General features: G+C 40.9%; 1 protein-coding gene across 4 annotated transcripts in view; it reads right to left on the reverse strand.

The window, feature by feature from the left end:
• LOC125451988 (piezo-type mechanosensitive ion channel component 2-like) overlaps positions 1-23,941 on the reverse strand; it is a 645,421-nt gene that overhangs the window by 356,345 nt on the left and 265,135 nt on the right. For all 4 annotated transcript variants that reach the window (XM_059646233.1, XM_048529830.2, XM_048529829.2 and 1 more), the window contains exon 4: positions 16,129-16,171. In XM_059646233.1, the coding sequence (XP_059502216.1) occupies positions 16,129-16,171 (43 nt within the window). The remainder of the gene's footprint in view (positions 1-16,128; positions 16,172-23,941) is intronic.

The following is a 23,941-nucleotide window of genomic DNA, read 5'->3' on the forward strand; positions in this document are numbered from 1 at the left end:
AGGCAGAATCAACATTGTCATCACATTTCTTCATGTTTGATAAATTCAAATCCTGCAGTACCACCAAAGATCAATGTTATCATTTAAAGACTACTGTATTTGTGTACCCAACTGTAGTAACTAATTACCTTTATAACAGGTGAAGCATACTACATATACCTAGCCAAATCAACTGATTACCCGGAAAATGTGCCTTTCAGACAAGTGTATATACTGTGCCTCAGTTCTGGAAAGAAAACCTGCTGCAACTTTTGAAGGGCTTTTGTTATAAAGCAGTTTAAAAAAAATCAAGAGGAGGATTGGGACCTACCCCACCATCACTAGGCAGAACAATCAACTATTCTGAATCCAAATCAGAACTATATCTTCTGCACTGAAAAGCTTTCTGAGGGAGCATCTTATTTGCCTCACCTAATGGAACACAATCGTAACATCAACAGCCAAATGCAAGAAGCAATTTTATTAGGAGACATGCATGGAATGAAGCTGGTTAGCCTCCAACTTCAGTGGGTAATAGGAAAGGCAAAGAGAATGCTGACATTTAATTCAAAGATAATAGCGTAGAAAAATAGGGGATCTCTCTAAAACTTACCAGGCACTAGAACAGTCATTGTACCCTTATTTCAGGAGGCAATCCAGGGACGGTTCTCTAGGTTTCTCCTTGATATGGAGTGTTTTATTTTGGGTCACAGAACGTGAATGTTGCTGGCAAGAGGGACATTTATTACCCATCCCTAACTGCCCAGAAGCACTAAGTAGCAATCACACTGATATGGTTCAGGAATCATATGTAGGCCACACCAGGTGAGGATGGCAGACTTCGTTCCCTAAAAGACATTTGCTTACAAGATGGGTTGTTACAACAATTGATATTTTTGGGTCCAGTTTTCTCCCATAGTCAAAAGATGTGCAGATTAGGTGGATTGGCCATGCTAAGTTGCCCATAGTGTCCAGGGATGTCCAACTTAGGTGGATTGTCAATGGGAAATGCAGGGCTACAGAGATAGAGTCAGGTTGTGAGTCTGGGTGGGATGCTCTTCGGCGGGGTTGGTGTGGGCTGGTTGGGCTAAATACCCTGTTTCCACAATATATGGAATCAGTGTATGTATTCCAATGCCTCCCCTTCCTTTTGAGGACAGGTTGAGTAGATTAGACTTGTCTTTTGGAGTTTAGGAGAATGAGAGGAGACCTGATTGAAACAAGTACGATTTTGAGGGGGCTTTATAGAGTAGATGCAAAGAGGCTTTTTCCACCTTAGTGGGACAGTCCAGCACCAGAGAGCACAATCTCAGAGTAAGTAGCTGCCCATTTAAGGCAGAGGTGAACAGGAATCTCTTCTCTCAGGCTACTGGTGAATCAGTGGAAATCTTGACCACAGAGGGTGTTGAGACTAGAACATTAAATATATTCAAGACTGTAATAGATTTCTAAACATTATGGGAACCAAAGGTAATCAGGATAATGGATTTGAGGATTGTGAGGTCAGACACAACATCATTGGATGGCATTGTGGACTCAATGGTCTGAATGGCCTACTTCTGTCCTACACCCAATGGTCTAATGAAGTCAATTCAGGTAGAAGTGAGGATTGGAGATTTATCTGTAATATTACAAAGAGATCTCTATGATTCACACATTTAATACATACGCTTGTACCTCAGCCTTGCAAAACGAGTTCAATAATTTTACCAGAAGAGAGTAAGAGTCAGACAACATGGAAGCAGATTATTCAGTCCAATCAGTCCATGTTGACCATAATCCCAAACTAAACTAGTCTCATGTGCCTGCACTTGGACCATATCCCAAAAGACATTTCTTGTTCATTTACTTATGCAAGTGTCTTTTAAACACCGTAACCATACCCAAATCCACCACTTCTTTTGAAAGTTCACTCCACACACTCTGTGTACGATAAATTGCCCCTCATGTCTTTTTAAAATCTTTGTCCTCTCACTTAAAAATATGCCCCTTAGTCTTGAAACCCTCTCTCAAGGGGAAAGACACCTGCCATTCACGTTATCCATACCCCTCATGATTTTATAAACCTCCATAGGATCACCTTTCAACCTCCTACACTCTAGTGAAAACAGTCCCAGCACATCCAGCCTCTCCATTATTCAAACCCTCTGTTCTCAGCAAGATCCTGGTAAATCTCTTCTGAATCTTCTCCAGCTTAATAATACCTTTCCCATAACAGGGCGACAAGAACTGGAAAGTGCTCCAGAACAGGTCTCACTGATGTCTTGTACAACCTCAACAAACAGGAACTATATATTTATAAATTACAATGTTACATAAGAAGTTAAAAAATAGGGGCAGGAATAGGCCATCTGGCCCCTCGAGCCTGCTCCGCCATTCAATAAGATCATGGTTGATCTCTTTGTGGATCCAGTTCCACTTAACTCACCATAACCCTAATTCCTTTACTGTTCAAAAATCTATGTGTTTTTGCTTTAAAAACAAAGTAGCTTCAACTGCTCCACTAGGCAGTGAGTTCCACAGATTCACAATCCTTTGGGTGAAGCATTTCCTCCTCAGTTCAGCGCTAAATGTGTTTCGCCTTATTGTGAGGAAATACCCTCTAGCTCTATTTTTAGCTGCCAGTTGGAACAATCTCCCTGCTCCTATACTATCTATTCCCTTCATCATTTTTAACATTTCTATAAGATTCTGTCTAATTCTTCTAAATTCCAATGAATATAGTCTCAATCAACTCAGTCTCTCCTCATAAGCCAACGCTCTTAACTTTGGAATCAACCTAGTGAACCTCCTCTGCACCCCATTCAGTGCCAGTACATCAATTCTCAAGTCAGGAAACCAGAATTATACACTGTACTCCAGGTGTGGCTTTACCAGCACGCTATACAGCTGCAGCATAACCTCTCTGTTTTTAAACTCCATCGCTTTTGCAATGAAGTACAATATTCCATCTGCCTTCTTAATTATCTGCTGCACCTGCAAAATTACTTTTTGTAATCATGCACAAGGACACCCAGGTCCCTCTGCACAGGAGCATGCTGCAACTTGTAAAATTATGCTTTATTTTCAGTCACTGTAAATGTCTGTAGAAACAATTTTTTGAAATAAGATCGTGCATTATTAAACCTCACTCATTGCTTTTCCTCATATCAACCCCAAAAATCAAAACTGCATCTACTATTCGTTAATAAACTTATTGGACTTACGATATTTTCACTGGTTCATAAGTTGACAATAAAAGGTCATAAATTTGGAAAAATATTCAAAGCAGAAAATAAAGCTTGCAAGCTTTTTTTTCACACAGAAGGCCTTAAATGCATTTCAAATAACAATTAAAGTTTGCTTTATCACAATATTTAAGAGATTAAATGGATTATTCAGGATAAAAATATTGAATGACATGAGGAGAAACTAAAGAACTAATATTAGAGTATAAAATGTGAGGCTGGATGAACACAGCAGGCCCAGCAGCATCTCAGGAGCACAAAAGCTGATGTTTCGGGCCTAGACCCTTCATCAGAGAGGGGGATGGGGTGAGGGTTCTGGAATAAATAGGGAGAGAGGGGGGAGGCGGACCGAAGATGGAGAGAAAAGAAGATAGGTGGGGAGGAGAGTACAGGTGGGGAGGTAGGGAGGGGATAGGTCAGTCCAGGGAAGACGGACAGGTCAAGGAGGTGGCATGAGGTTAGTAGGTAGGAGATGGAGGTGCGGCTTGGGGTGGGAGGAAGGGATGGGTGAGAGGAAGAACGGGTTAGGGAGGCAGAGACAGATTGGACTGGTTTTGGGATGCAGTGGGTGGAGGGGAAGAGCTGGGCTGGTTGTGTGGTGCAGTGGGGGGAGGCGACGAACTGGGCTGGTTTTGGGATGCGGTGGGGGAAGGGGAGATTTTGAAGCTGGTGAAAACCAGCCCAGTTCGTCCCCTCCCCCCAAATGCACCACACAACCAGCCCAGCTCTTCCCCTCCACCCACTGCATCCCAAAACCACTCCAACCTGTCTCTGCCTCCCTAACCCGTTCTTCCTCTCACCCATCCCTTCCTCCCACCCCAAGCCGCACCCCCATCTCCTACCTACTAACCTCATCCCACCTCCTGACCTGTCCGTCTTCCCTGGACTGACCTATCCCCTCCCTACCTCCCCACCTATACTCTCCTCTCCACCTATCTTCTTTTCTCTCCATCTTCGGTCCGCCTCCCCCTCTCTCCCTATTTATTCCAGAACCCTCACCCCATCCCCCTCTCTGATGAAGGGTCTAGGCCCGAAACGTCAGCTTTTGTGCTCCTGAGATGCTGCTGGGCCTGCTGATTTCATCCAGCCTCACATTTTATTATCTTGGATTCTCCAGCATCTGCAGTTCCCATTATCACTAATATTAGAGTAGACTGTTCTAATAAAGAGTGCATACTGACTCGGGATAATTGTTAGGATTTTCACTCTACTGTTCTAAATGGGAATGAAATGGAGGTTAGGCTCAGAAAGGCGTGGAAAGCTGAAGCCAATTGAGATGGGAGGGTAAATGGGTGTAGAGTGTGATGGGGATTTATCCCATTATGGGAAAATGAGTGGGACAGAATCGTTGGAAAGGTGGAATGATAGAGACAGGCATACCTTGGCAGCTCTTGCTGCTGGAGGGTGAAGTTATTGGAGGGTCAATGTGAGACTTGAAGGTGAGATTTTTTAAAGGCCTAAAGGGAGCTGGAGGCATAAAAAGTAGGAGGTCAGAAATTGATCAGAATGTGGGAGGAAAAGGGGAATGGAATCAGACCAATTTCCTAAGGAGATAGTGAGGAAGTGAAATTCAAGGCCTGGAGCACATGAAGAGGTTGCAGCTGATGTTTCCTTTAGGACACACAGGAGGTGCAGGAGGGCCAGAATCTATCATGTTAATGCAATTTCCTCTGGATGATTGAGGTGCAGTGTTGCCACAGGCTGAGAACATCCCGGGACACTCTAACAGAATCATGTCAGCTGTTGGATGTTGCCTGTAGGTGTGGAAGGCCATCCCATCCTGTGACCATCAAGGTGATAGCTGCACTAATCTTTTAAAATACAGTCTTTCCAAGGAGCCACTGGGGGCCTGTGTGGGATCTCTCAATCCTCAAGCCACTAATTTATTAAAGCAGTAATCAATTAAATTTGCGCCAGATCATACCAGCTTCATCTTGTTTCTCTCTGAAGAGGTCAATTCTGCAGCCCAGGCAGTAGGCTTTGACAATGTATCTGGTTTCCCCCAGGTGTGGGGAGTAATTAACCAAAAACCATTAATTAACCATTGCATTGAGAGAGCTATACACAGCTGAATTCATCAATTGAAAAAGGTTTCATTCCAATGTGCAAGTCATCTGTGATCATTGGTACCACATCTTAGAAGTCAACACCAGATATCCTTGGGGCTGCCATGATGCATATATTCTGAAGACCTCCGATTTACTCAGTTCGTTACAAGAGCTGAATGCATAACAAGGTTAGTACACTCTGCAACCATGAGGCTGAAGAGCTGGGAGAGCAGCAGCAGTCTTCAGAGGACATTGAGCAGGATGAATATCATGTTCTTTACAATGAAGTGCTGCAGCACTGGGCACAACAAGGTAGATAGATTTAATTGACACTTGGTTCCAATAGATGATAGCTGAGTACAGTGATCATTGGTTGACTCACATTCATTGGTGCTTTAAAGGCAAACAGTCCATTTCTGTTCTGAGGCAAATGCAGCTTCTGTTTGATTGATTGGTTATTGCTTGCTGAATAAAAGTGAATGCTTTGAATGCTTCCCATATGCCCATAGTCCCATATTGAACAAAGATAATAATCCGGGCTATGCTGGCAACTGGGGAGAGTGTAGCACTAATATTGAAATGGTTGCAAGATAGAATACGGCTAAGGGTGGGTACGTTGTATGGCTTAGACTCTAAATTGAGATAGATGAGATACTGTGCACTTGTATATGGAATGAATAGTTAGTTGTGCTACCCACATGCCTTGAAAAGTCTTGGTGTGTGGTTGCTGTCACTCTATGTGCATGGTAATGGGCAACTCTGATTGTCAATGCTTGACAGGAAGCATAGCTAGGCATAACCAGGAAGCATAGCCAGGATCCAAGATGTCTAGGCAGTTGCAAATATGTCCACCTACAACGGGTGGCAGAATATGATCAAATCAATGTGACATAGGGCAAAATGCATTGGTAATGAGGCAAGTTTAGAATGAGAGTACAGGAAAACTTATTGGTTTTGTGGAGAAAAACTGTTCATGAAACTTGACAAAAATATCAGTGAATTCCAGGTAAGATTCAGCACAAAGACTTTCTATGGATATTTAAAAGGCAAAAGGTCATTTGAAGATGAGAGGAGACACAGTGACTCACTGGTAGGTACTGCTGCCTCACAGTGCCAGGGACCCAGGTTCAATTCCAGACTTTGGCAACTGTCTGTGTGGAGTTTGCACATTCTCCCTGTGTCTGTACGGGTTTCCTTGGGATGCTGTCCAGTTTGTTCACACAGTTCAAATTTAAGTTAGGTAGATTCATCATGCTAAATTGTCCATAGCATCCAGGGACGTGCAGGCTAAATGGATTAGCCATGGGAAATGCAGGATTACAGGAATGGAGTGGGGGTTGGGTCTGGGTGGGATGCTCTTCAGAGAGGTCAGTGTGGACTTGAATGGCCTGCTTCCACACTGTAGGGATTCTACAATTCTATGAAAGTCAATGTTGGAACTCTACACAGCCAGTTTGAGGAAATGTTAACGATAATAAGGAAATGGAAGATAAATCAAGAGACTTTTTGCATGTCTTCACTGAAGCGAGGACCAGGATATCGAACACCTACATGTAGGATGTGGTCTTCAAAACGGGCTTTGGGGAGGTAATCCACAATTGGATCTGACTGCTTGATACTAATATCAGTAGTGCAGTTTGAATCAATGGGTGGGAATCAGAAAGCTTCCTGATCAGTTCTGGAGTCAGGCTTTGTTTATGTGCTGTTTGGAGCTTTTTGCTGAGTCCGACAGGAAGGATGCAAGCCTGAGAGGGGTGACTGTTCCACACAGCAGAGACACGCACCACCCTCTGCATGAAAATGTTGCCATTTATGTCCTTTTTAAGTTAACATTAAAGTTCTATCAACTTAACAGTGCCCTTATTTGCTTATTTAGAGGAATATGAGACAAATGTTGGCAAATGGAACTAGATTAATTTAAGATATCTAGTTGGCATGGACGAGTTGGACCACAAGGTCTGTTTCTGCGCTGTATAACTCTATGACTCTGAATACTGTTCAAAGCAGCAAGCACTAGTAGTAGGTCAGAGGACTGGGCAGACTTTAAGAAGCAACAAAGAATACTAAAATCGATATTAAAGTGGCGGAAAGCAAAGTATGCAAAAAAAGGCGAGTAATGTAGAAACAGGTAGCAAAAGCTTTTACAAGTTTTTGAACAAGAAAGGAGTAAGTAAAGGTAGGTTTTATTTTCTAGACAGCCAATCTGGGATAATTAAACACAAAAAAAAATGGTAGTGACTCTGAAGAGGCAGTTTGTTTCTGTGTTGAATGGCTTGTAAAACTATTTTTGGAGAGCAGTTAAGAATCAGCCACACTGTTGTGGGTCTGAAGTCACAAGTAAGGATGGAAAATTTTTTACCTAAAGGACATCAATGAACTGGACAGGCTTTTACAACAATCAAAATTAGTTTTATTATCACTATTGTGAAGAATAGCTTTTTTTAATTGAGTTTACATTCCACCAGCTTCCATGCTAGACTTAAACTCATGCCCAGAAGGGTCACCGGAACTAAAACATTAAATCTGCTTTCTCTCCACAGATGCTGCCAGATTTGCAGAGATTTTCCAATAATCTCTGGTTTTGTTTAAGGCTTCTACTATCTGTAATTCTTTCAGTTCTTTTGTCCAGAACCTTAGCCTGGATGGCTAGTTCAATGATGTTGCTAACTTGTCACTGTATATTGTGGAAAAAATGTGAGCTTGTGATATACATAAATGATCTGGAGGAAGGTATAGATGGTCTGATTAGCAAGTTTGCAGATGACACGAAGATTGGTGGAGTAGCAGTTAGTGAAGGGGACTGTCGGAGAATGCATCAGAATATAGACAGATTGGAGAGTTGGGCGGAGAAATGGCAGATGGTGTTCAATTCAGGCAAATGCGAGGTGATGCATTTTGGAAGATCCAATTCAAGAGCAAACTATACGGTAAATGAAAAAGCCCTGGGGAAAACTGATGCACAGAGAGATCTGGGTGTTCAGGTCCATTGTACACTGAAGGTGGCAATGCAGGTCGATAGAGTGATCAAGAAGGCATACGGCATGCTTTCCTTCATCAGACGCGGTATTGAGTACAAGAGTTGGCAAGTCATGTTACAGTTTTATAGGACTTTGGTTCGACCACATTTGGAATGCTGCATACAGTTCTGGTCGCCACATTACCAAAAGGATGTGGACACTTTGGAGAGGGCGCAGAGCAAGTTCACCAAGATGTTGTCTGGTATGGAGGGCACTAGCTATGAAGAGAGGTTGAGTAGATTAGGATTATTTACGTTAGAAAGATGGAGGGTGAGTGGGGGGCCTGATTTCAGGTCTACAAAATCATGAGAGGTATAGACAGGGTGGATAGCAAGAAGTTTTTTCCCAGAGTGGGGGACTCAATTACTAGGGGTCACGATTTCAAGGTGAGAGGGGAGAAGTTTAAGGGAGATATGTGTGGAAAGCTCTTTACGCAAGAGGATGGTGTGTGCCTGGAACGCGTTGCCAGCGGAGGTGATAGAGGCGGGCATGATAGCATCATTTAAGATGTATCTAGACAGATACATGAATGGGCAGGGAGCAGAGGGATACAGATCCTTGGAAAATAGGTGACAGATTTAGATACAGGATCTGAATCGGCGCAGGCTTGGAGGGGCAAAGGGCCTGTTCCTGTGCTGTAATTTTCTCTGCTCTTTGTTCTTAATCTCTTGTCAGGAGGCATTAAAAAAAACCAGTATATTTTTGAAATGGGCAGAAATACTGAGGGATCTGGGTGTTCTGGGATATGAATGAGGCACATATTTAAGGTTAGTGGTGGAAAGTTCAAAGGAGACATGAGGGGCAAGCTTTTTTTAATGCAGAGAGTGGTAGGTGTCTGGAATGCACTGCGAGGTTTGGTGGTAGAGGCAGATACAATACAGGCATTTAAGGGACTTTTAGATAAGCATATGAATATGCAAGGAATGGAGGAATACAGACCAATGGCAGGCAAAGGGATTAGTTTCATCTGGCATCATGTTTGGCACAACTACGTGGGCCGAAGGGACCGTTGCTGTGCTGCATAGTTCTATGTTCAATGAATCCCATAAAGCTAGCGTACTGATACATCATATGATTAGGATGGCAAATGGAATGTTGTCATTTATTGCAAGGGGAATGGAATGTAAAAGTAGGAATGTTCTGTTTTAGTTGTATGGGATATTGCTGAGGATATTCCGAGTGTAAAAACCAAAAGAAATGTTGGTGATGTAAATCAGGAACAAAAACAGAAGTTGCTAGAAAAGCTCAACAGGTTTGACAGCATCTGTGAAGAAAATAAAAATCACAGTTAATGTTTCAGGTCCAGTGACCCTATATTAGAAGGGCTGCCAGACCCGAAACGTTGACTCCGATTTTTTACTTCACAGATGTTCCAGATCTGCTGAGCTTTTCCAACAACTTCTGTTAATATGCCTAGTGTACTGTGTACAGTTTTAATCTCCTTATTTAAGGCATTATTGCAGAGATGGACTGTCTCACTCTGGGGTCCACTGAGATGTATTGCCTTTCTAAGATATCATCCTGTCTCAATGCAGGAATTGATGTTTTGATCAAGATTGTAACATCACATCATATCCTGTTTTATAAACCCCCACCTTCCAGCTCTCCCCATCTTTAATCTTGCCCAAAGATTTTATTGGAATGTTGAGCTGCTAGTCCTATCCCTCCCTCAGCTGTGATTCCATGATAGCAATAATATTACATCCCTTTGTTAATCAGCATTCTCAACTCATCTGCCTTACTTGCAAGACCACTCCATTAAAATAAGTGCAAAGCAGCATTATCATGTTCTCTTGTGTCTTGACTATACTAACACTGCCTTCTAGGCTGATTTGGTTCTTCTTCTACATATATCTGGACATCATCCTCCTTCGCTTATATATTCCATCTCCATGCCAAATTATTATAAACCTACACCAACTACAACAAGAAACCTCTCTGCAAGATGTTGATCCTCCTGCAGTTCAGGTGTAACCCATCAGACTTGTATACGTTAACAAAGTGTGAAGCTGGATGAACACAGCAGGCCAAGCAGCATCTCAGGAGCACAAAAACTGATGTTTCGGGCCTAGACCCTTCATCAGAGAGGGGGATGGGGAGAGGGTTCTGAAATAAATAGGGAGAGAGGGGGAGGTGGACCGAAGATGGATAGAGCAGAAGATAGGTGGAGAGGAGAGTATAGGTGGGGAGGTGGGGAGGGGATAGGTCAGTCTGGGGAGGACGGACAGGTCAAGGAGGCGGGATGAGGTTAGTAGGTGGGAAATGGAGGTGCGGCTTGAAGTGGGAGGAGGGGATAGGTGAGAGGAAGAACAGGTTAGGGAGGCACGAGCTGGGCTGGTTTTAGGATGCAGTGGGGGAGGGGACGAGCTGGGCTGGTTTTGGGATGCAGTGGGGGAAGGGGAGATTTTGAAGCTTGTGAAGTCCACATTGATACCATTGGGCTGCAGGGTTTCCAAGCGGAATATGAGTTGCTGTTCCTGCAACCTTTGGGTGGCATCATTGTGGCACTCCAGGAGGTCCAGGATGGACATGTCATCTAAGGAATGGGAGGAGGAGTTAAAATGGTTCGCGACTGGGAGGTGCAGTTGTTTAGTGCAACGCAAGCGGAGGTGTTCTGCAAAGCAGTCCCCAAACCTTCGCTTGGTTTCCCCAATGTAGAGGGGGCCACACCGGGTACAGTGGATACAGTAAACCACATTGACAGATGTGCAGGTGAACCTTTGCTTGATATGCAAAGTCATCTTGGGGCCTGGGATGGGGGTGAGGGAGGAGGTGTGGGGGCAAGTGTAGCCCTTCCTGTGTTTGCAGGGGAAGGTGTCGGGTGTGGTGGGGTTGGAGGCGAGTGTGGAGTGGACAAGCGAGTCACAGAGAGAGTGGTCTCTCTGGAAGGCAGACAAGGTGGGGATGGAAAAATGTCTTGGGTGGTGGGGTCACAGTTTTGCCATAAATGAACCCAACAATCTGGGAACCTAAAGCCCTCTCTTGTGCTCAAATCTTCAGACACATATTCACTGTTCTATCCACCTATTTCTATACTGACTGGCACATGGCACCAGGAGTAATCAAGAGATTACAACCTTTGAGATCCTAGTTTTTAATTTAGATCCTAGTTTAAATCCTAAATGCTACCTGGATCCCTATGTTCTTCATGCAAGACTTCATCCCTCTTCCTACCTAATGTTGTGAGTCCTAGTGTCAACCATGATCTCTGACTGATTGATCTCCCACTTCAAAATACTCTGAAGCTGTTCAGTGATAGCCTTATCCTGACCCCAACGTCATCCTGGAGTCACTTCTGTGGCTGCAGAAATGTCTATCTTCATCCCTTAATATTGAACTGCCGACCATTATTGTTCTCGCTCTCTTCTTGTGCAGCTAGGCTCTAGAGAGTGCAGCTAGAGCCTAGCTGCACTCTCTACATGGAAAATCTATTCGAGTGAGACGTGCTCTGGGCTTTCCTGCCTGCCTGCTACCTTTCCTCTGACTGATGGTCACCCCATTACCTTTCTGACTATGCTTCCGCAAACTGCAGCATGTCCATGTCTATCCATGTAATCCCTAGCATCAGAGATGCATTGCTGTCCATCAGCCAATACTCAAGCTAATTAAACCATTGACAGTTCCTGCAGACGTGTTCATGCAGACTGTCAGCACTGCCTCAGATTTTACACATACCGCAGGTTATGCAACATATGCGACTGGGGTCCCTACCTAGTCTTAGTCTTAAACTTACTTCCCTTATGTTAACTTAACTCTCCTTCCATTGTCCAAGTTTGGCTTACTTATATTTCATTATATTGGTCTTGACTTTCACTTACTTTGTTTTTTTTTAAAGATACATCATTTCATTTTATAGCAATTTCTAGATAGCCCCTAAAAGGCACTTCTTACCAGAAAATCAACTTCTTACCAGCAAATAACATTCTTGTTTTATTTCATCAAGATCTGACCACAAGACGCCTTGTTAAAGCTGGTGAGATGGACTATGACCAGTTCCTGAGTAAGTGAATCCAGGTTACAATCAGAATTAGACATCTACCAGCAGTCTACAGCTGTCATAGACTCATGGGAGTTTGTAGCATAGAAACAAGCCCTTCAGCCCAACTTGTCAATGTAGTCAGTTTTCACAATCAATCTAGTCCCATTTCCCTGCATTCAGTCCATCTCCTTCTGTACCTATCCCTTCCATGTATCTGTCCAAATGTTTCTTATATGACAAAATTGTACTCCTCTCTACCACTACTTCTGGCAGTCTGTTTCAGACACTCACCACCCTCTGTGTGAAAAAAAACCGCCTCTCTGGACGCTTTTGTATGTCTCTCCTTTCACCTTAAACCAACACCCTCTAGTTTTAGACTCACCTACCATGGGGAAGAGCTGTCAGCTATCTACCTTATCGTTGTCTCACAATTTTATAAGGTCATCTACCTTATAGTCTCCTACTCTCCAGGGAAAAAAGTCTCAGGCTATCCAGCCTCTCCTTAAAGCTCAAACCTTCCTGTCCTGTTAGCATCCTGGGAAGTCTTTTCTACACTCCTTCTAGTTTAATAATACCTTTTCTATAGTATGGCCACCAAACCGTATGCAGTATTCCAAATGTGGCCTTACCAACATCTTGTACAGCTGCAACAAGACGTTCCAGCTCATATACTCAGTGCTCTGACCAATGAAAGCAAGTATGCTGAAAGCCTTCTTCACCATCCTGTCTACTTGTAACTCCACTTTCAAAGAGCTACAAATCTCTACCCTTAGATCTCTCTGTTCTAAAACACTTCCCAAGGCCCTAACATTGACTGTGTAAGTCCTGCCCTGGTTTGGTTTACCAAAATGCAACACCTTGCATTTATCTAAACCAGATTCTATCTGCCATTCCTCAGTCCACTGATCAGCCCAGTTGATCAAGATCTCTCTACATTCCCAGATATCATTTTTTACTGTCCACCATACCACCAAAAATCTCTCTGGATTCGCAGATATCCTTCTTTATTGTCTACTATACCACCAATTTTTGTGCCATCCTCAACTTACAAACCAGACTTCCTAAATTCTCATTCAAATCATTTAGATAAATGATGAATATAGTGAACCCAGTACTACCTTAATCGTCCTTTGATGAAATCTAAGCTGCTCTCAATCCTCAAGTCTGCTGGTTTTTTTTTGTCAAATTGTATGTTCCTTCATTAGATCTAGTACTAGCCCTACTTTCCTTTGTTAGCCAAGGCCAGGCCACCTTTCCCATTTTGTTCTTGCATCAGGCTAGAATGAAAAAAATGTCGCAGATCCTCTGTGCACTCTTTAAATATTTGCCTTTGCCTATCCACTGTCATCCCTTTACTAACCTTCCCCAGTCATCCAACATTTGGACTCATTGTCAGGAAATCCACTGGATATGAGAAGTTATCACCTTTAATCCTTATGTCCAGAAGGCCAACCAGAATTGTTTCTGCTCTTTGCCTTCTTTATGAAAATCATTATCTTTTACAGACTTCCCTTTTTATATTGTGTCAGTATCTTTGTGTTTAAAATTAAGGCAATAGACATTTAATTCCTGATCATATCTTATATGCTAAGGAGTGTTTGCCACTTGCTTTGAAAATAAGTTGAGTTTATAACGGCCCAGATTTTTTGATAGCCAAATAGTTGTTATTGCAGCCTAGAGAGGAGGTACACATGGGGATCCTGAGGAATCTATACCATAGCACAGTCCAAAGTACCATCACCATCACCAATGAAATAGTATGAGACAAAGCAATGGGACTAAAGGCAGAATGCCCCCTGGGTTTTATGGCTTGCATCCGAGCATTCTTAAAGAAGTAGCTACCAGAGATAATGGTTGCATTGGTTGTAATATTCCAAAAATAATTGGATGCTGTAGAAGAACCTGATGATTGGAAAACTGCCAATGTGACATACCAATATAAAAAGGGAGGGTGGGAAAAGTGGATAACTATAGGCCAATTAACCTACCTTCCAATGTTGGAAAAATGTTGAAGTCATTAGTGAAGCATGTAATAGCAGATTTGGAAAAACATGATCTGTCGTGCAGAGTTAACACGGCTTCATGGAAGGGATAACAAGGTGTAGAGCTGGATGAAAACGGCAGGCCAAGCAGCATCAGAGGAGCAGGAAAGTTGACGTTTTGGGACTTGACCCTGCTTCAGAAATGGGCAAACTGTGTCTAATAAGTTATTACAATTTTTTAAACAAGCTTCAACCAAAGTAGATGGAAGAATGAAATAAAGCCTATAGAAGGAATTGATTTTAATTTTGGAAATAATCTGGCAGGTACAAGAATGCTGGCTTCAGCAAGAGCGGTTGTAGAAAAAAGGGGGAAAAAGACAATTGAGTATTACAAAAATAACATCCTGGTTTGTTTCCTGACTGTGTCATGACTAGACAGGATTATAAATTAGCTTGGAAGAAAAGGACTTCATGAAACAGGGAAATTATTTGGAAATTCAGTTATCGGATACAAATTTTGAAAATTTAACTTGAAAAGAATGAAGGCAGAGAGAATGAGTCTTATATGTTTAGTCCATCTTCTTCAAAAGAAGTGCAACAAATATGGTTGAAATTGAAAGAGTTACAAAACAGTCTACTCAGAAACTGAAGTCAAGCAATACTCAATCGTTAACACTTGAAAAACAATGTCTTAATGAGGAAATGAAGACCACTTCAAATATTTGCTAAAGTGGAATAAACAAAGGTTAAAATGTTGAAATATTTTTAATGGCTAATTTTAGATAAATATGTCACCAATGTTTGCCAGATATGCCATATAAGTCAGTTAGTGGAGGAACCCCAATCCTCAATTTATTTCAAAATTAGCTTTAGAAGAACCATATAGCAGGGCCTTAATAGATTGTGTAAAGCTCCTACCTAAAATCAAGAACTGAAATCAATATCTTTTAATGAATATGCATGCCTCCTCAAGAGTTTTGGAACAATTGCTTCCAGGGAAAATTATTCCAAAAGTAGCAGCGATAAAAATCAGGAAAAGTTAATTTTTTTTTGACAAGACATAGATGACCCGAAGTAAAGAAATGGTGGCTGATTTGTAAATTAAGCAATCCACATCTTCCGCTTCTCTAGAATCAAAACTGTGTGGAAGCACACCCTCCGAACAGCATCCCACCCAGACCCATCCCCCTATCCTATCCTGCATTTCTCATGGCTAGCCTACGTAACCTGCACATCCCTAGGTACTATAGGCAATTTGGTATGGCCAATCCACCTAACCTTCGCAGCCTTGGACTGTGGGAGGAAACCAGAGTGCCTGGAGGAAACCCACAGAGACATGGGGAGACTGTGCAAACTTTACACAGACAGTCACCCGAGGGTGGAATCAAATTTTGGTCCCTGACACTGAGCCAATGTTTAGTTCAGGGCACCAAAATTACACACCATTGAATCGTGATTGAGCAAGGGCCCGGGAAAACGTAAAATTTGCTGTGTACAAAGACAGTACCATAAGTTCAGTGTAGCTGTCAGCAATCCAAACATCCAATTTAGCAGAGAGTGCCAAAAGCCACTATCATTTATTATAGATTAAGTATGAATTACGACTGACTCTGAAATGAAGCACTTCTTCTTGTTACTAATTGAAACAACATCTGGAATGTCCACTTTGTTTTGTGACAGTAAACTGGAGGAGGATGCTGAAGGCTACACAGAAAAAGCCCAAGGCCATTTTGCACACAGGGTTCAGCCTGCAGATGATAACCAGTGAATTAACTATCAAGTACATATTATACTACATCGAAACAGGCTATTTCATTGCCTCAAACCTCATGAAATAAGCAGGATTACAATTTTGTTTTATTCAAGTAGTATCCTGTCTGTGAAAAAAACACTCACCTTTCAAATCCTATCTGTCGGAAGCTCTTTTCCCAATCTGTGCCTAGAAAAGGTGAAGCACAAATTTATTAATTATGACAGTCATTGCTCAGAAGAATTCAAAGACTTCAACAAATATATACAAAGTGTAATTAGCAATTTATACATTTTCAATTGATCCCATATTCAATTATCCGAGGCCCAAACATTATCAGCTATTTCATTGACTTCCGCTCTGTTGTAAGGTCAGAAATGGGGATGTTGGCTGATGTTTGCACAATGTTCAGCATCATGTGCAACTCGTCAGCTACTAAAGCAAACCATGCCCACTGGAAGACCTGGACAATATCCAGATTTGACAGTCTGCAAGTAATATTTATGACACACAAGTGCCAGACAATGACCATCTCTAATGACAGACAATCTAACCATACTCCCTGACTTTCAATGTCATTACCACCACAGAATCCCTCACTAACAACTTTATAGGAGTTTCCATTGACCAGAAACTGAACTGGATTTGCCATTATACTGTGGCTACAAGAGCAAGTCAGAGTCTAGGAATCCTGCAGTGAGTAACTCCTCTCTTGATTCCCAGTGCCCATCCACCGTTACAAGGCGCAAATCAGGAGTTTCATGGAATACTCCCCAACTGCCTGGATGGCCACATCTACAAAAATAGGCAAGAAACCTGACACCATCCAGGACAAAGCAACCCGTTCGAGTGGTACTATATGTATAAATATTCACTCCCCACTGACATTCATGTTATAGTGTGTACCACCTACAAAATACACTGCAGAAACTTACTAACCCTTCTGAGGCAACACCCTTTAAATCCATGACAATGAGCATCTAGAAGAAAAAGGGCAGTAGATACATGGAAACAAGCCAGCTGTAAGTTTCCCTTCCAAGCACAGATGAGGAGAAATTTCCTTCAGTTAAGCAGGCAGTCAAACCATGTGAAGAAGCCACTGCACTGAGCTACTGCAATATAATGCTTATTTGTAATTTGTTTATCTGACCGCAATATCTATCCTTTGAACTATGACAGATTTCTAATTTATGCTATGATTCATGGTAAAGTAATTCACTGTTAAGCAACAACTTTTCTTCTTATTCCTCTTTTTTGTATCTAAGATTTGTACCTAGATACTCTGTACCTAAGATGGTGCCATAAGAGGCGACATTGTAAACTTTTCTTTGTACTCATATACTTACGTACCTAAGTACACATGACAATAAAGGATTTTCTATTCTACTCCATTCATTTCCTTGCTACCTAATCTACATCTCTCTGGCAACAGTCACAGATTAAACTAGTCTGTTCACAATGTTGGTGTTACTTTTGACCCCGAGATGAGCCTATAAACCTCACATTTGTGCTGTTACTAAGACCAACTAATTCAATATCATTGTCCCCTCTCACTGTCTATTAAAACCTTCACTCATGCCTTTGTTATCTCTAAAACTGACTAGTCCAATGTTAAATGTGATGGGCTCCCACACTGTACTCTTGAGGTCATTGACTGGTCTGCTGCTCTCACCTTGGACAGGATCATATTCATCCATCATTCTTGTACCTGCTTATTTGCATTTGCTGTGGTTAACCCCGATTTAAAAATTCTCAGTGATAATGGGAACTGCAGATGCTGGAGAATCCAAGATAACAAAGTGTAGAGCTGGATGAACACAGCAGGCCAAGCAGCATCTCAGGAGCACAAAAGCTGACGTTTCGGGCCTAGACCCTTCATCAGAGAGATGAAACGTCAGCTTTTGTGCTCCTGAGATGCTGCTTGACCTGCTGTGTTCATCCAGCTCTACACTTTGTTATCTTAAAATTTCTCATTCTTGTTTGCAACTCCCTCGATGGTTTTGCCATTGAATACCTCTGTAATCTCCTCCAGCCCCACAACTTTCCAAGATACTTGCTCTCCTCTAATTTTAGAATCTTAATCATCCATGATTTTAATGACTCTGCTATTGGTATCTGTTGCTTCAGATGCTCAGATGCCCAATGCTCTGAAATTCCTTCCCTAAATTATCGGCCTCTCTGCCTTACTTCTCTGCTTGTAGTCGCACTTTGTCGACAAACATTTTGTTCATCTGATTTACTATCTCCTTACATGGCTCAGTGACACATTTTTTTACAATGCTGTTGCAAGCACACTTTTACTATGCTAAAGGAATTATGTAAATAAAAGTTGTACTTTTGATGCTTTGATGGCATAAAATTCTATCAAGTCTCAACAGTTTCTGGATAAACAGGACACTGGGATTCATTAATGGTGTGGCATTTCGGTGTAGCCCCACCGTACAATAAGTCTGTACTTTTGGTCACGTAATTAAAAGAAGGCATTGATCCTAAAGGAAGAAAGGATACAGTTATGAGCGGAAGAATATTAGTCAGAAAGACACAAGCAATAGGGATGATTACTATTTTGAGGGTTGGTTGCTAGTTCAATAAAGAGGAACTTAAGAATTAAAGCACAGCAAATTGAACAATTTTGTAACAGAGTGGTATAAAAGCTATTACAGGAAGGAAGGGGGCCATAAATACAAAAATTGACTGAGAAGTAAGGATAAAACTAAATTGCAAATATTTTGAATGGTTACTTCCTTCAAATATTCAATTCACCACATGTCCTCCACAGTCAGAGATGACCAAGCAAGATTGCTGACTATGTTATATCTGAGTTGGATGGAATGAAATAACAGAAAAAAAACAAATACATTTCCGGAGATACTTGGCTTTGGACCCAGAACTGAAAGAAACTAACAAGAAGATTTGCAAGATACTGACAATAACCTACACACTCTTCACTGTATTTTTACAAAGAATGCTTGTGATAATAAATGATTCAATTCAGAAACAAAAACAGAAGGACCGGACCCAAAACGTTAACTCTGACCTTTTCTTCACAGGCACTGCCAGACCTGAATTTTTCCAGCAACTTCTGTTTTTGTTCCTGATTTACAGCATCTACAGTTCTTTCGGTTTTTATTTAATGATTCAATTCAATTCACAGGGAAACATTGGACTCTGCAAGATATCAGTAAATTAGAAACAGTTAATATGGAAACTGCATTCAATAATATTCCTTAAAAATGTTTGCAAAGGTCCTTTGTGCTTGATGATCTGTAACAACACCTGTGCATGAAGTCTTCATTTAAATGGATATAAAATCCTATCTGTAACCACCTCATTGAAACCAAGTTGCATTTATTAAAGTTATGTAACAGAACAGAATGCCTAAATTAACCAGTCTATGACTGTAAATTAAGAAGCATAATTTTATCATGCAGGAAAGAATTATGAACATTTTCCAACAATAAGGCATATTATAGGCATATTGGAGCATAAGCTATATCATGAAACTTGCTCAAATGCAACTGAGATATGGAATGAACTAAATCGACAGATGATTTGTTCAAAGATACGTGAAGTCCTTACTCTGAGGATGCCCTTTAATGATTCTAAAAAGGAAAAACTCCTCTCAATTAAAATTTGTGCATCTAAGTATCAACCAGAAGCAACAAAGATGTTATAAAGGGAGCGAAGGAAGCACTTTGCTTCATTACCGAGATTTTCATCAAGCTGTTGAAACAATATGTGTAAAATTGAACTTTTTTTTCAAAGTCAAGAATCTCATTTTTATTCTGACCATATTTTGCCAATTGCATTGCCGGTACCCATGTTGTTAAGTGCCTTGAAAAATTCAGCCATGTATACATGAATTCAACAAGTTCGCTTAATTACAGGATGACATCAGGAAAAATAAACACAAACCCAACTTATAAATTATTAAAAAGGGGACTGTTCTATTCTCAAATATGGTCTACATATGTAACTTCTGATATTTTCATTGCAATACCTAACATTTCTCCTCAGATATCTAACAGCGCTGTTGGCTTTGTATGTTAATTGCTGAACATAGACTTTTTACTGAAGATTACATTTAAGATGAACTCCAGATACAGCTGTATATCTGCATGTTGAAAAATTTGATTATGGAGCTTGAAGCGACTGGTTAGTTCTATTCTATTAGTGGATTGTTTTTGATGGTAATGGACATGTCATAGCATTGTTAAATATTGAATGTCATCTCCCATTAGTCTCACTATTTTTGGAATTCCAAAAGATAATCTTGCCTCAGACTATGATTTTATTTTGATGTAGTCGTCTATAAATAGTCGTAAGATTTTTGGGTTCATTAAGAGAGTTGTTTATTTATGTCAAGAAGAATAATGATCCCAACACAGCACCCTGTGGTATGTCTCTAGAACAGGAAGGAATTCCCCCAACATGTACCACATTTTGTCTTCTGCTGATAAGGACATGCCAAATTCATTTGAATAAAGTTGGCCCGATTCCAGAGTAGTGAAGCTTGGGTATGGACTTTTCATGAAGAAATTTTTCAAGATTTTGAGAAATCTAGTATTGTCATATGAATAAGATAACAAGCTGTTCATCCAGCTCTACACCTTGTCATCTCAGTATCCAGCATCGGCAGTTCCTACTATCTCTGAGTGAGTCTTGCCATTATGTAGTTTCCTCTCTTTCAAAACTTGATGCTTCCTGTAATGTTAAAAACAATTTTCTATTGAATATTTGCATTTTTCACTTGGATATTTTCTAAGAGAGATATTACATATACTGGAGCTCATGGGACTTGAATGTCGGGATCCTGTCTCAGTGGTAGGGCACTACCCCTACACTACAAAAGACCCCAGCAAGCATTTTTCACTTCACAAATATTTCCTAATTACGTACACATGTTCAACTTTGGTTATTCTTATTTAACGTTGATTAAAATTCCGAGTGCTGTGGCTTTCCACAGCCAAGTGTAGCCTAGCCAAACTTCTCATGTGAAATATAAAGATAAAAATTGGAACAGTTACAGAGTTATAGAGTCATATCGCACAGAAACTGGCCCTTTGGTCTAACTCTTCCATGCCAACCAGGTTTCTTAAAATGAACTAATCCCATTTTTCTGCATTTAGCTCATATTCCTCTAAACTTTTCCTATCTAGTGCCTGTCCAAATATCTTTTAAATACTCTAATTGTGTGAGCTTCTACCACTTCAGTCACTCAGTTATAGGAAGGATATTATTAAGCTGGAGATGGTTCAGAAGAGATTTACCAGGATGTTGCCGGGTATTGAGGGTTTGAGTTATACACAAAGGCTGGATAGGCTGGGACTCCTTTCCACTGGAGTATAGGAAGTTGACAGGCAACCTTACAGAAGTTTCTCAAATAATCAGGGGTATAGATACAGTGAATAGTAGTTGTCTTTTCCCTTGGATGGGGATTTCTAGGGGGCGCATCTTTAAGAGAGAAATTTTAAAAAAGACACGAGCATCAAACTTTTTACACATTGGTGGTTCATGTGTGGAATGAACTTCCTGAGGAAGGGGTGGATCTGGGCACAATTACAATGTTTAAAAGATATTTGGATAAGTACATGAATAAGAAAGATTTGGAAGGATATGTGCCAGGAGCAGGCAGGTAGGACTAGTTTAGTTTGGGATTATTCAGCATGGACTGGTTGGAGTGAAGGGTCTACTTCTGTGCTGTATGGCTCTATGACTCTGGCAGCTTATTCCATATATGCACCACCCTTTGTGTGAAAGATTTCCCCTCAGGTCCCTATTAAATCTTTCCCTTCTTACCTCAAACCATGTCCTCTAGTTTTGGACTCCCCTACCCTAGGGAGGAGACTTTGGTTGTTCATGTTATGTGTGTCTCTCATTATTTTATAAACCTCTCTAAGGTCTCCCCTCAGCCTCCTACCCTCCACAGAACACAGAACAATACATGAACACCAACTGGTTACAAAAAGACACAGCTAATACTCACTCATCTCAATCCACATGGACAAGGAGAACCACCACTTTGACTGAGACAACACCAAGGTCCTGGGACAGGCTAGGCAGAGACAAGCATGAGAATTCCTGGAAGCATGGCACTCCACGAAGTACGCTATTAATAAACACATTGAACTCAACCCCATATACATGTCACTACAAAGGAAAACCGGAAGTGAGGAAATACATCTCAACAGACCCCAGAGTTTAAAACCCAGGCAGGAAAACACACCAACATTTCTTCGGAGGCTGCACTGAGGATGTTGCTAAGCATGATAACAAAACGTCTTCGAAATAACAAAACAGTTCGGCAAGCAATCCAATCTCAACACCCACAAACCGAGCTACAGATTACTCTGAAACCTTAAGATCAAACTACCCTGCATACCCTACATTATAGTGTCATCCATGTGCCTGTCCAAGAGTCACTTAAATATCTCTAATGTATCTGATAAGGGAAAGAAAATCCCAGCATATCCAGCCTCTTCTTATAACTCAAAGTTGTATGCAATACTCCAAATGTGGCATTCCCAATGACTTGTATATCTGTAACATAATGTTCTAACTCTTGTACTCAATGCTCTAATTGATGAAGGCAGGTACACCAAATGCCTTCTTCACTACCCTGACTGCTTGTGACGCATTTTCTAGAAACTGTGTATTTGCATGCTCAGTTCTCTCTGATCGACAGAACTTCACAGGGCTGTATCATTAACTGTCAGTCCTGCCCAATTCAGTGAATCCATCAAAATTTGAAAGCAAAATAACAGGTTTAGTTTCAGACAGCACCTCAATGTTATAATTTTAGTGTTTCCATTTAGGGCCTGACATATATTTATCATTTTTTTCTTTCCATCTCAAACTCATAGCATTGCGAAGCTGGAACAATTATGCATTGATTAAAATGACAATTGACCACTAAATACGGTGATTCCATGATTACAATTTAATAATTCAACTTTTCTTAAAATTACTTTTGTCATGAACATTAGATGTTCTCATAATCCCTTCCAAAACCTCTGTTGTTGCTAGCCTATCACTGAGACACTAATGATGACCATGAAACTGTTATCTCATATGAGGGGAAAACTCATCTAGTTCACTAATACCCTTTAGGGAAGGAAACTGCAATGCTTACCTGATCTGACTGACATGTTACTCCAGACCCACAGCAGTACGGCTGACTCTTAACTGCTCTCTAGGCAATTAGGAATGAGTAATAAATGCTGGACAGCCTCAAAATGAAAATGATTATTTTGTAACACAGCTCTGAACGATACAATCAACATGATCATATCTTTTCAACACACAGGTACCTCCTACTATGAAGTTTATTTGTGCATGCATACAGAGCGCAGATTGCAAAGTATAAAGTACTGGCGTTCTATCAAAAAAGAATAATTCTACGGAACAGTGAAAGAAAATGTCACTATCATGATTGTTATCACCTCATCATTGTACTGATGACTAGAACAGGATGGGCTATTCAAGCACTGAAATAAATATCATAAGCAAGCTGTAGAATGACAAATGGTTTTCGTGCACAAGCAAATAAAAAGCAACCAAAAGAAGTGTTCACTTTACAACACAGGAAATAAATTTGAGTCATATTAGAACCAAAACATTAAGTCAGTTTCTATCTCCACAGATGTTGCCAGACCTGCTAAGTTTTTGTTTATATTAGCCATGTGTTAACATTGTACATTTTTATGTCCACAATTATGAGTTGCGCATGCTATGTTTTGTCATTTTTTTTACAAAATGAGCACTTGTTATCAGTTCAGATTTTCATCACTGAATCATATTGGAGATGAAATCCTTAGATATTAATTAGTAAGTATGGCTTTTCGAATGCCCAAGAGACAGTGTTTAAGCACCCGTAGGACATGATTTCAGCAGGAGTCATGTAGACCACCTCGTTTCTGGCTGTTGTGTAATAATGTCTCACAGTCAGTGCATCAGGAT

The sequence above is a fragment of the Stegostoma tigrinum genome, chromosome 5 (assembly GCF_030684315.1).
Source record: "Stegostoma tigrinum isolate sSteTig4 chromosome 5, sSteTig4.hap1, whole genome shotgun sequence".
Classification (NCBI taxonomy): Eukaryota; Metazoa; Chordata; class Chondrichthyes; order Orectolobiformes; family Stegostomatidae; genus Stegostoma; species Stegostoma tigrinum.